Source organism: Pagrus major, chromosome 6 (genome assembly GCF_040436345.1).
Source record: "Pagrus major chromosome 6, Pma_NU_1.0".
Lineage (NCBI taxonomy): Eukaryota > Metazoa > Chordata > Actinopteri > Spariformes > Sparidae > Pagrus > Pagrus major.
The window spans coordinates 38,099,580-38,113,446 of record NC_133220.1 but is presented as its reverse complement, the minus strand read 5'-3'; the positions used below and the strand labels follow the sequence as shown (position 1 = coordinate 38,113,446).

Sequence of the window (13,867 nt, the reverse complement as noted above, 5' to 3'; positions counted from 1 at the left end):
TAAATTTGAATCTTTGAAACGGACGCTGTTTGCCATTTTGCTGGATGATCAGTTTATTTTTTCAAAACTCTAACAGCTGGATGTGCATCTGCTTTGCTGTCTGGTTTTGTGGTTTGTGCGAGTTCACTTCCTATTTCCTTCTCTCAGTTTTATAACTCATTGGACATGTTGGGATGTGATGCACATGCCGATATCCTGATTATTCATTTTCGTGCAAACGAAACTTCTGTTATACACATTAAACTTCATCTGGATTCCTTTAAGTACAAACTGTGCCTTTGATTGTCTGTCTCTTATTTGTTTAATAAACACCTGAGCATGAAGAACAAGCTGCAGTCTGTATTTTTACTGTGTCCTATGTCTGCTCAGAGGCACAGGAACCACTTTAAATCACAGAATAAGCGTGTATACTCCTGAACAAAATCTTCAGAGCGGGGGAAAATTACAAGTATTTGCATTTTGCGGTGGTGGATCAAAATGCAAAAAGAAGAAACAGGAGCAAGAGACAAAAAGTAGAGAGTAGGCAATTTATTGAAAACTACATTTAAACTCAAACAACTCAAACAAAGTCAAAATTGTGGCAGGGTTGTTTAGCTGCACAAGCAAGGCCTCTCACAACGCGCCATGGCTGCAGAGGTTGGACACAGTAAGACAGTCATTTAAAATTTCTTAAAAGATACTGAGGGTTATGGGACAAAAAAGTCAAGTGGTAGACCCAAAAAAATTTCACCTGCGCTAAGCCGGACAAGCTGTCTGTGAAGACACAGGCCGATCCTCGACCCAAATTAAGGCCCTTACTGATGCTGACTACAGCACAATAACCATAAGATGGCATCTGCAAGAGAAAGGCTTGAACAAAAAACGTCTTCAAAGACCACATCTCCTCCCACACCACAAACTTGCCCGTTTGGACTTTACAAGGAAGCACCAAACGTGGGACATTGAAAGGTGGTTTTATTCTCTGACGAGAAAAAATTTAACCTGGAAGGTCCTGATGGCTTCCAACGTTACTGGCATGACAAGGAGCTCCCACTGGAGATGTTTTCTATGCGGCACAGTGGAGGAGGCTCCATCATGATCTGGGGTGCTTTTTCCTTCAATGGAACAATGGAGCTTCAGGGGCGTCAAACGGCGGCTGGCTATGTGGAGATGTTGCAGCAGGCAACCCTCTTGACTGAGGGCCCTCGTCGGTGCAGTGATAGCTGGGTCTTTCAACAGGACAACGCTGCAGTTCACAATGCCCGCCTGACGAAGGACTTCTTCCCAGAGAATAACGTTGCTCTTTTGGACCATCCTGTGTGTTCCCCTGATCTAAATCCCATTGAGAACGTTTGGGGATGGATGGCAAGGGAAGTTTACAAAAACGGACCTCAGTTCCAGACCATAGATGCCCTTCATGAAGCCATCTTCACCACATGGAGCAACGTTCCCAACAGCTTCCTGGAAACACTCGCATCAAGCATGCCTAAACGAATTTTTGAAGTGATCAACAAGAATGGTGGGGCTACTCACTACTGAGTCCTGTTTTGACACTTTGAGTTTTTTTGGGCTTATGGTCTAAAACTTTTGATCAGCTGATGAACAGCCTGTTTGAGTTTAAATGCAGTTTTCAATAAATTGCCTACTTTACGTTTTTTGTCTCTTGCTCCTGTTTCTTCTTTTTGCATTTGAAGCTCTACTTACAACCTGGTTACAATCCACCATCCTGAAATTAGAATAGGCCTACTTGTAATTTCCCGCCGGTCTTAAGATTTTGTTCAGGAGTGTATATTTATTAATTATTTGACTCTGTATTCAGTGATATTCTGATTGTGAAATCATAATTTAATAACCCAGAATGTGATTATGGTGTCTTTTGGACACTGGAAGCTATTTTTAAGCTAAAGTTCAGGGAAAATTGAAATGATTTAACACCCGACTCTTAGGAATGATCAGCCTCACGTGTTTAAAACAGACCATGAAAAGAAAACTGTTACTAATAAATGAAGAAAGTTGTTGTGGTACAGTCAGGCTGACACATTGTAACTCGCTATTGAATCAGAAAAACAAACACAATATAAAACTTGATGTCGACACACTTGAGTTAATCTGTTATCCGTCTTCACTCCATATGAAACTCCAGTCATGTTGTGATGTTTCCAATCAATCTGCAGCATCCAATCAATAACTAAGGGGCCGGTAAAAGACTTGACTTGTGTGTCCTCACTCATTGCTCCTCAGAGATCACCCCTCGCTCTTCAATCCTCGGAGCACAGATAAGAGAACTGGGATGGCCTTTCTCGCCTGGCTGATTCATCGGTTGGGCTCCAATTACAATATAGGATTTCATTTTGATACAAATTACACTAGAACCATGTAAAGTTTAAAACATGTTGTTTCTTCATTAGGGAAGTAGATGTTCATGTAATGTATTTCTATAAAGTGCACTATAGTACAGTTAGTTTAAAGTGTGTTAAAAGCATCATGTTGCTAAACTTTATTTATTTACAGATAGTACAAGTCTTAGTATATCTGTAATGTACAATTGAAAATGTAATTGTACTGAAAGGTCTTTCTAGTGCATTTACCATTGGGAAGTAGAATTAGAATTACACTTGAATTAAGTATACTTAATATATACTGTGTAAATGTATACATATTATTATAGTGTACTATTTAAAGTGGTTCTTGGAGTATACTAATAATAAATTGCTAATGACCTCATATCCTACTAGGTGTCCTGGGAATAAGTTTATACAAAATTTAAGATATACTCATAGAGTGCTTCAAATATGTCAGAAATGGTATTTTGAATTGAATTTTAAAGTAATGCACTTGAATTACACTAAAGTAGTCCCATTTCAACACAACTAAGTACAATAAAATATACTATACTACTTCTTTAAGAGCACTAAATATACTTTAAGTTGTTCCAAAATAACACATTTAATATGCACTTACAATGAAAAAAATACAACTTATGTATATTTCTTTTTCACCTGGGAATGTTTAAAAAATGTTTAAAACATTTATGAAAGGCAGGTTATGAGGATGTGATTTACATTCACATAGTTGATCATCCAGGAGGCTAATTTCTTGTCATCAGATCATCTAGAGGTTAGCATGTTTGAGTTGCAGATGGGGCTCCTTGCGATCTTGTCAACATGTGGTTTTTGTCCTTATAGCCTTAGAAAAATTCAGCAGATGGCAGATATGATGTCACTTTTTCAAAAGGCCGTTAATAGCTTTGATTTCATCAGAGGAGAGAGGAGAAAGATTGTAGCCTCTCAGCTCAGGTTTTCCTGCGAACAAACAAAAAGACACACCAAAATTACCTTTCAGAAGACTGCTGGAAGGATATTCAGTGTAATGACAGACATGTTTTGACTTCATCTATCATGAAGTCCTAAGGAGGTTTTTTTTAACAATATAGTAGCAATTGAAATGTTTCCGCTTGCATTGCATTTTGTTGTGACATCTGCCTTTCCTCCAAAGATAACATGAAGGATTTCCCCCATTTCAACTGGTTTACCAGAGGAATTGGGAGTGTTTATTTTTTCAAGTCAATCTTAGTGAGCGCAGAGCAGACACTGTTTCCACTCCTACTTCCAACATCTGTAGCCCTGGGAGACATTCAGTTTAATGACACATCCGTATAAACTGAAGGTCTATTAGAAAATGGTTTATTTTCTGTGCTAACATAAATTAGTGGACTCAGTTGAATGCATGTTGTTTGTTGTCTGACTCAATTAAGTATCCTGCCTGAGTATCAGAGTCAGCCAATACACCGTAAAAGTCTCCCCCTCTATGACCTCCTCTGTGCTCATGTTAAGATGACACTTTCGCTATTGAACACATGGCTAATTTGCAAACAAGCGAGACAGGAAAGAAGTTTTGCGTTTGAGTGCCAGCTGACACACTCCCCATGCATTTATTATTTTGATAAATCACACCTGCTGGATACCCAGAGGTGGAGACTAGAAAACCAAACTGAAATGGCATGTAGTCTTTTCGAGTACCAGTGACGTCACTGGTTCTCAGATGGATGCCAGATTTTACAGTGCCCCCCAGAGACAAGGAACATTGAGGGGGCTTACTGGTGTGTCCCTCAGCATTGACTAAATTCCAATAGATAGAGATTAAGGTTGAAAACTGGCAAAGTTCCCCAGTAGCTGCTCTGTCTTTGGACGCGGAAAAAGAGTTTGATACTGTTAGTAGGAGTTATCTTATTTTTACCTTAAAATAATTTGGATTTGGACCTTCCATCAGGAAGAAAACACAAAGTATCACCTGCTGCTGAGACAAAATTGGTCAGGATGTTCAAGAGTCAACCGAAGACCACCAAAAGGCAAGTATGCAATGAATGAGAAGCTGCTGGAAGACAGGTGTCAGTGTCCAGTCAAGTGCATTTTGCATCACCATGGGCTGTGAGACTGATACCTGGTCCAATACAACACCACCATTATCTATAGCATTAAAAATGGAGTTCAATCAACACCAAAAGGTTTTTGGGCTACATTGGGCTGTACAGGTGTGATCAAATATAAAGCTCGGCGAATTGCAGCAGCTGTTACAGCAGCCTATAAATTGCCACAACAAGAAGACTCGGGGAAGCCACTCTGCCTGGCTGTTGTTCGCCAAAAAAGAAATTCTACGTGTAACTCTCCATGACACCATCAAGTTTTTTTCTTAAATGTCTGTTTTTGTAGTGGTAAACTATGTACAATTGGTAATTAGTGAGCTTTAAATGTGCCTCAAATTGACTCCTTGACAGCTCCTGACACAGACATGAGTGTTAATCTTTTCATTTAACTCTCAGGAAGTAAGCGATTGAGTGTATTCCCCAAAATATCAAACTTCTCCTGCACATGGCCACTTGACCAACCAAAATATTTTTCATACCTTGCATCTCATTGAGATGATTGACTTTTGCTTTCAGTCCTTTGCGCAGGTCATTTATCTCCATGTCCAGCTGCTCTTGGTCTACGGATGAGAAAGTTCAAAAGAGTTCAGGATGATCTTATATGAAGCAACAACATATGTAAAACCTATTTATTTATATTCACAGTTATAGTAGAAATCAAAATTACATTTGGATTTTATTAACTGATATATTTACCTTTCTGAATCATCTCCATCGTCTTCAATTTGGGAAATTTGATAAAGACGTTTCCAAAGCAAACCTTCACTTTCTCTGCAAATCACAGTAACATTTTAAAATACAGCAACCAGAACTACAAGTATAGACATGACTTATAAGATATTAAACTGTTGTTTCCACCGTTAAATCGATGAAACAATTATTTTCATGACCTAAGCCATGTGTAGTAACAGCTGTGAGTGACAACATCCTGTAATGAAAGGTCAGTCACCTGAATCTGACATTTCATTTTTCAGTGAGTTCAATGCCTCTCTGTTCCTGTTTCTCTTTGTGTCAAGGTCCACTATCTGAAACATCAACACAGAACGTTAGTTTAAAAAGTAGAAGATACCCCGTGCACAGCAGTGCTCCTCTTCTGGGTGAAGCCAGCACAGAGCAAATCACAATAGATCAAAAAACCAATATTCCAGCCAATCCGTGTATCATTCGTTCATTCGTTTTTCAAAATAAAACCAAAAATAAGAAAACGAAAAAACAATTCCTTTTCTCAGTATTCGTTTCCTAAACTAAAATGAAAAAACGGATAACGACTCGTTTTTTTCAGTTTTCGATTTTATGCTCAAATGAATAATGGAAAAAACGGATAACGAGCGTTTCCCGTTTCATGTTTTATCCCATTTTGATCTGAAAAAAGTTCAATGAGCCGGAAGCGGAAGTGACCGTCTCTGTCTCTGTACTGCGAGGGCGCGCAAAACAAAAATAATGGCAGGACTTGAGGATCATGCAGATATAATTGGACAGCTTTTTGAGGATGGTAAAACGCATGCCGAGATTTCTACCACGCTCTGGTAACGTCAGAGAATTGACTGGCTCTGCTAACGTTAGCTTTGCTCCAGGCCACTTCCGGGTGACGGTAATTTCCGGTGTAGGTACCAAATGCTTGCAACATGAAACGGGAAACGCTCGTTATCCGTTTTTTCCATTATTCATTTGAGCATAAAATCGAAAACTGAAAAAAACGAGTCGTTATCCGTTTTTTCATTTTAGTTTAGGAAACGAATACTGAGAAAAGGAATTGTTTTTTCGTTTTCTTATTTTTGGTTTTATTTTGAAAAACGAATGAACGAATGATACACGGATTAAGCACACACTTTGATTGATACTATTTTATTAACAGTTGCATTAAAACAAGAGGGAATGAACTACGTGTTTCGCGCATAGCTTCATCCGTTACACTCTGTCGAACGTTAGTACTCAAAATCTACAGTAGCTTTCAATTGCTTATTATTTAGTAAAACATTCTCACTGTTAACAAAATAGTAGCATCTGAAATGTTTCCTTCCACATCCACTGGATTGGAACACAGCCAGTTTATTTTAGCTACATTTACAGGTTATCACCAAATGAAGAAACCTACTCAAGGAAAATGGTTTGTTTAGTACGTATTTCATGTTTGATAGGATTATATATATTAAACAACAACATGGGAACTGTATTATTGCCAAGGCCATGGACTTTTCCAGGTGGCACTTTTCTAGTTGTCTGTTGATGTTTAATATCACTACAACTTTTAGGCTGTAGTTTGTGACGTTATTCTGCAACGTGCATGGGGTTAGCTTCTGTTACACAAGCTACAATTGCTTAAAGCAGTGGCTCTCAACCTCTTTTGGGCCAGCGCGCCCTATGCATTATCTGGGTCCCAGGTCTGCTGGCACTCTTACCAAAGCCACGCCACTACATGACTGTTAAAAGCAGCGAAATGGCAGAAGCTCTAGCAGGTGTATGGTTTTCAAATCGCGCTGATAGCTAATATTTACAGACAAATTACCACTGCACCGTGCAGCAGACTGCAACTGTGAAGTAATCAGAGCACCTGTTGACAGAGTGCAAGAGTGTTTTAGAAGTTGTAACACAACTGACGTGTTACAACTTCTAAAACACTAGCATTTGGAAAAAGTTAGCATGACCGTGTCCTTAGAATATACACTGTTAGGCTGTAACGTTACTGCTGTGTATTGCGTTGTGCAGTACTGGTGGGACAGTGTACTTCGTAAATGTAATGATCAACATCAACATAGAACTACCAAACAATTTTCCCAGAATAGCTATTTTCATTTGACGAAAAATACCATAAATTGAAAATGCGGTCAAAATAAATAAACTTGCTGAACCACGAGTCCACAGTTTAGCTAGTTAGCTTAGCTTCTAACATTGTCGACACGGTACCGTTAGCTGATACGTCAGTCCACCTTGATGTATCAACTAACAACTTATTGTTACTAAGATAGTTTTTAGTTACTTGTTGTTTTGTGGTGAGAACATCTTCAGCTGCCACCTCCACTTCTGTCAAATATTCCAAAACTCGCTTGGATTCACCGTCCATGACGGCTGTGTCTCAATGAAAATACGTCCGGTCTGAAACAACGACTGGAAACCCAAAGGCCGCCCTGGAGAATCATAATAAAAATTGCCTGCAAACAGTTACTGCAGAGAAGTTACTTCCATCTCCTCATGTTTTGGCTCAAAATGGATCAAGTAATGGTATTGACATTTACTATGTAAGCATAAAAAGATACACCAGCGAGTCAATGGAAGTATATACTACTCTATTTACTGTTCTTCTTTGATAGCAATACGTTTTGGGTTTGGTTTTTTTTTATCATTGAAAGCTGGAAATTCAGCAGACATAATTGTTTGCTCTGGATTTTGGCAAATTAGTTCCTCTAACATTTTGTGATGTGAACATCTAGTATATTCCTTCTTCTTTTTTATAAAAAAGAGATCTAAATAAGTCAGTCTGTAATTTAGAAAGGTGTAGCTACACAAAGCTCTGATATTTTCAAGGCTGCATAAGGAGACAGAAACTTTCATTGTAGTTGTATGTGTATTATGTTTCCTAAAGGGGAGTTTTGAATTCACAAATCACTCAGATTTCCCTTACAACAAACATATAGACCTAGTATCACACATTCACTCTCTCTCATTTCTTTTGGCCAAAATGGCATTTTTGTGACACTGGTCACCTGTCATTGGTTATCATGTATGTACTATATAACTGAAAAAACCTCCCCTCTTTCCCAAAACTGCTCAAGCTCTGTTCAGTTACATGGGGGCCATGAGTGAACAGCAATATGGAAGCCCTGCCACTACATTTGTAATGGAATGTTGCTTTGGAGGCATGCCAGTGTGACTTTGGCTTCATGTTTGTAGTTGTCATCTCTGTAAAATCTCAACAGTTCAGTTGTCTTAAAGAATGCAGTGGGGCATCTCCATAATTTCCTCCTCTTCATCGCTAACCTTCCCTACAGCTCCTGATGCAAAGAAATAAATTCCCTGGCGTGATGCTGCCACCGTCAGGTTTCATTGTGGGGATGGTGTGTTTCTGCTGTGGTGTTTGATATTAGTTCACGCTTCTATATAAACAAAACAAAACCTAAACAAAAAAACTGACAATATTGTAATGCCATATGAATTGTGTAACTGTTGCATGTCCACAAACCTCAATAAATAATGAAATAATGAAGAAGCCACAGAGGACTGGGACCACACCACAACATTTCTGCATCTTTTTCTATTCTTTAAAGAATTACAGCTGTCAGTTGTTCGGCAAATTTTAATAACTTTAATTATAAAGTAATTTTTTGACAAACCAAAACAGAACCACTAAATAAAACTGGTGGTGTGTTGAAAAAATCCTGCATACAAATATATACATAATGTCTTGTGCTTGCAAAGGCTCACTGGGTTGACTATAAAAAAAAAGACTTTCATATAAATACCCACATGCTGGGTTATTAACAGTGCATGTGAACATTCACTGTTACATTAACTTAACAGTGCAATTAGAGTATTCGATTGAACATAACTACAATTAGCTGAGAAAGAAAGAAAAATGGCAAAATATCGCATCCAGTAGTGGAAAAAATACAATCTTGCTACACTTTCTGTCAACCTATTCAAATGAGGAAAAGTGACTGAAAATATACATTAATATTAAAAATTTAAATGTAGGGCTGGGCAACGATTAAAAGTTTTAATCGCGATTAATCACATGATTTCCCTGATTAATCACGATTAATCGCATTTATATACACAAAATCCAATAATGAATTCAAAAGTAGTGTATATCTCACTTTTATTTTAAATGTACTGCCATGTGAATGAAAGTGCCATAACATTTGTTGTGCAAACACATGTTTAACATCAGCATTTTTTATACAGTTAGCAGTTAGTGCCCCATGACTTTTCTGCACTTGGCCAGGACATTGTCAAACGCACTGTTATGCAGAGATACTGTGACAGAACGCTGGAGACTGTGCGCAAAACAGGGGACGTGATCAAAAGGCAGTTGTCTTGCAGCAGCGATCATATGTCGTGCACTATCTGTGCTAACTGTGGTGACTTTATTTGACACATTCCACTGCTGTGCAACTTCAGTAAAGTGTCCCGCGCACGTTTCAGCATAATGTCTCTCGTCTGTTTTCATCACAGTAAGAGCATGGGAATGCAGCGCCCACTTTTCATCAATATAATGCACTGTAACTCTGAGGTAATTATGGTTACAGAGTGATGTCCAGTAGTCCCCAGTGAGAGCAACAGTGGGTGCACGTTGTAAAGTTGTCGCTTTTGCAGTCCTCTCCTTTTCATACAACTCGTGTATTCTTCGTGTGATGGTGCGCCTTGAGGGCATCTCATACCTGCCGTCATTAGTTGCGATTCTCAGAATGTTTCTCAGACCGACGTCTTCCACAACACTAATCGGCCTGCAGTCTGTAGCTATCCACTTCGCTATGGCATTTGTTAGCTTCTCTTGCCTTTGTTTATATATACTTCTCCCACACGCTGCATCTAACGTGGTCTGCCGAAGCCTCACTCCACTGTCCGTTTCGTTGAATGATTTGCTGGTATCAACTGTGTGTTTTGCATTTAGGTGATATTTTAGACTGGAAGTACTCCGGTGATACGAAAATTCAACTTGGCAGTGGCTACAAATTACTTTGGTTCTGTCGACTCTGCCGTCTGGAAGAACTTTAAAATGAAAATGGCCATGTAATAGTTCCGTACCCTTCTCCATGTGTGTATGTTTATCCGCCAATTCTTTTCTTTTCCGGTTCCGCAGCAGTCAGCAACATACTTTACAAAATAAAAGCCTATGAGCAACAGACTTTTACAATAATAAAAGAAATAATAAAACCTGCGCTAATGCGCGATAAAATAATTGTCGGCGTTAATTAATTAATGAGTTAACGCGATAATAACGAGTTAACTTGCCCAGCCCTAGTTAAATGTGATAACTGTATCTGTGTCATACAGATAACACAGTACTCAAGTTGCTGTTATGTTACTAATTCAACCTGTTTGACTCTGTTTGTAGGAGAATTTTTGGATCCAGGTAAATTGTCCATTATTGCAGTGACAGCATCTGGTTTGATTTCCCATTCCTTGAGCTCAGCTGTTCTCCTCCACTCAGCTCCTCCTCTTCTACACTCAGAGCCACTCCGTCTTTTCTCTGATGCAACTTCATGTCTTTCTACTCCACCTCTTCTCTGCTCTGAGCCACTCCTCATCCTAAACCCCCCTGTCCTGTAGTCCAACATATCCCTCCATGCTTCCAAACTCTCCCTTCCAGCCCCGACACTAGAGTCCCTGGCAGTGGAATGAGACTTTGTGTTAGCACCTTGAACAGGGTTGCGAATGTTTCCCGAAGCTTGCATCCTCCTCAGGTGGCTGTTGCTCCTCACAGGGCTGGTGAACCCCTGAGTCTGCGATGTGTAGCTCCTGTCTGAGGAGTGCACCCGGCTCTCACTGTAGCTCCTTGTCGAGAGTGATGTGGGCCCCTTGCGCTCCAATGTGGGACTCAGTCTGGACTGACGGGTGCGGCTGTGGGTGGAGCGGCTGCACAATGGGCTAATGGTAGAGTAGTGGATGCGGCATAGGGTGCAGGCACAACCGGAGAGCAGGGCAGAGTGACTGGCCAGAGAGGAGAAGAAGGTGAGGGGAAAGGCACGCTGACACTGGAGGATGCACTTTGGAGAGCTGAGGCGTGACGAGGCAGCAGCAGCAGGTGACCTGTGGCAGCTGGATACAACATCTGACACAACTGACTTTCCGTTCTCCTCCTGGGAGGTCTGAATCTGGCGCCACTCCAACTGAAGCAGCCTTTCCAGGTACCTTTCCAAAGGTCCCACAGGCCTGGGCCGAGGGGCCCCCCGGCCCTCCATGTTGTAAAAAACAGCCAGCTGACTGAGGCTCCAGGAGTTAAAAGGTGGAGGGAGAGAGTCTGGGAAGTCAAAGCCACCATGGCAGCATCCTCTGGGCCTCTGGTTGCAAGCAGAACAGTCTTCAGCCTCGATGACCTCTGGCCTCAGCTCAAGCTGTGGTAAAGCCAGACAAGAAGGCGACATAGGAAGTCTCTCTGACACAGATAAGTCAGTGTCACTGTCGCATTCTCCATGGTCACTCAGATTTCCTACCACTGGGTTTGGCGACAGTCTGTCCAGCAGATCAGGATTTGAATCGGTCAGTCGGTGGCAGGGAAAAGCTGGTGAGTGTCTGCTCCTTCTGAAACCTTTGTGCTTTTGTTCCCTGTGGTGAGCAGCCAGCTGCACCTTTAACTCCATCCTGCTCAATGCATGGGACAGTGGATGGGACATTGACTCTGTGGCTCCCTGAGCACTAGAGGGAAAAGTAAATTATATTGTCATAGCATCCAGGTAACACAGAATGGATAGAAATATACACAAACAGCAATCTCACCTGTGTTGAGGAGTGCTGCTTTTGGTTGAGGTAGTGTTAGGCTTGTGCTGTCTTCTTTGATGCAGCCTCTGTGATCACAAACAGTCACTAATAAGCCTGCTCACATTTTCTACTTGTCAGTAATACATGTTTATTCTTTACACACGAGTACAGTACCTGTACATTAATGCTGCAATTTTTCATTGTTTTTTTCTTTTTTGACAATTCAATGTATCGTTTTATATATGAATGTGAGACAATTGTTAAAAAAATTACAATTTCCCAGGGCTCAGGGTGACATCTTCAATTTACTTACTCAATTTACACTTAAAAAATAATTTGCCTAAAACAGTGATTTTAAAGTGGCAGAAGAAAACTTTTTTGCTTTAATGTAATTCATTCTGGAGTAAATACTGATTGCAAAGTGTAATGGCTGCAGAAAAATTACACTATCCATGTATATCCGTGATAGATGCCCTATAACCTCGCTTTCACTGTGCTATTCTGTTTGCCAGGAGACAGTTTGAAACCAACATTCTTTCCACTAGATCAGTGAGTAACAAAACCTGCCTATTTATTGTTTCAGCCGAGTGTTTCATAGCACTGAGATCAGGGTTTATAGGTCAAATTATGGATTCTTATGGTTGTTTTTTTTAATTTGGACAGTTGCCAGGCTACTAGTGTTAGCCATGCTGCTAAACGAGTCTGTCCTACTTGGATAAAGTGGGCAGGTATATCAGAAAATTTCTTTTACTGCATGAGCAGGGGGAGGAGAGACGTGGGTTAAAATAATATATCACTTACAGCAGCTCTAACTTAGCATGATAGAAAAACGTTATATTAAATATGTCCCTTTACACTGTAATGAAATTACATGGAAAATGTACATGTAATTAAAATAGTGTACTTGAATTCATAAAGCTTAAAGCATTTTGTGGAGAGTGATATAAAACAGAGGGAAACACTAATTAGCAAATGTTTGGTATTTCTGCTTGATAAATGATTAATCAATTATCAGAATGGTTGGCAATTCATTTTCTGTGATTGTCTAATGATTAATGGACTGTAGTGTCAGTTCACTTCACACTTACCTTCTCATTATTGTTCTCTTGACTTGGCAACATGCACTGTGGCTGCGGTGACTTCCTTTGTGACTGCCGCCTACCAATTTTATTGCTAGAAAGATTAGAAAGAAAAAAAAGAATTATTAAACATAATCAATGACCCAATAACAATGCAAGAGGAAAAAAACCCTAATGGAATACAGAAACAAGAATGCACTGCAGACATGGCGACACTGTTTCGTAATCACCCATGAGGCACAATTACAAGGCCTTTAGAGTGCTGAAACACGAACAACACGCAATGCACCGCGTCGCGAAAGTGCATCTGGAAAGATGATTTCAGAGACACTGGAGCAGCTCTGTCTGCACTATTTCTTACTGAATATCAAATAATAGCCAACGCTACCTGGCCACATTAGGCCTGCTGTTGCTCCACGACACCTTCTTCTTCCAGTCCCTCTCCCTGATGGAAACCCTCTCCAGACATTGTTGTGGCACTCGCCCTTTCAGTATTGTGCCCATCCCCGCTATAATAGAAGGCACCAATCAAATGAGTGCGTGGGCTTTTCATGCTCCATGCATGATCATAACGAGTGTGGGCTGTAATGCTTAAAATGCGCCCCTCTTTTCGAAAAACGTGTGTTTGATGAACGGTTCAGCTGCCGTCCAGCAGACCGCAGTGCAGATCCTTACACTACAGTGTGATGCTCTGCCTGCTCATCTTAAAGGGGTGGGAGCACGAACCTTTAGAGAGGCAGGAAGGGAACAGATCAGATCGTGTTTAGATATTAGGCTTGTTCGAGATGAACTGTACCTTGGCTGAAAAGTACTGCGGTCACGCCATCTACACTTAAAAAAAAGATTGTGCGTCTACATGGTAAAACGCGTTGATGGGCTTCATGGTGCATTCAAGAGCACGTCGAAAACTCAGAAATATATACTAGAATGGCCACAAAAGTTGTTTACAACGGGAAAGATTTTACTTACT

The 13,867-nt window shown here is 40.3% G+C and overlaps 2 protein-coding genes across 2 annotated transcripts; both read right to left on the bottom strand.

Moving 5' to 3' along the window:
• Positions 1–513: 513 nt before the first annotated feature.
• pdrg1 (p53 and DNA-damage regulated 1) lies at positions 514–7,483 on the bottom strand. The gene is made up of 5 exons (XM_073468863.1): positions 7,380–7,483; positions 5,352–5,427; positions 5,099–5,173; positions 4,882–4,962; positions 514–3,281 (listed from the first exon to the last, which is right to left on the bottom strand). The coding sequence occupies exons 1-5, from the start codon at positions 7,461–7,463 to the stop codon at positions 3,199–3,201; spliced, it is 399 nt and encodes a 132-aa protein (XP_073324964.1). The 5' UTR covers positions 7,464–7,483; the 3' UTR covers positions 514–3,198.
• Positions 7,484–10,416: 2,933 nt separating this feature from the next.
• LOC140997987 (uncharacterized) lies at positions 10,417–13,401 on the bottom strand. Its single transcript, XM_073468086.1, has 4 exons — positions 13,286–13,401; positions 12,907–12,991; positions 11,837–11,904; positions 10,417–11,755 (listed from the first exon to the last, which is right to left on the bottom strand). Exons 1-4 carry the CDS (start codon positions 13,399–13,401, stop codon positions 10,417–10,419), a joined length of 1,608 nt encoding a protein of 535 aa, XP_073324187.1.
• Between the last annotated feature and the right edge of the window lie 466 nt (positions 13,402–13,867).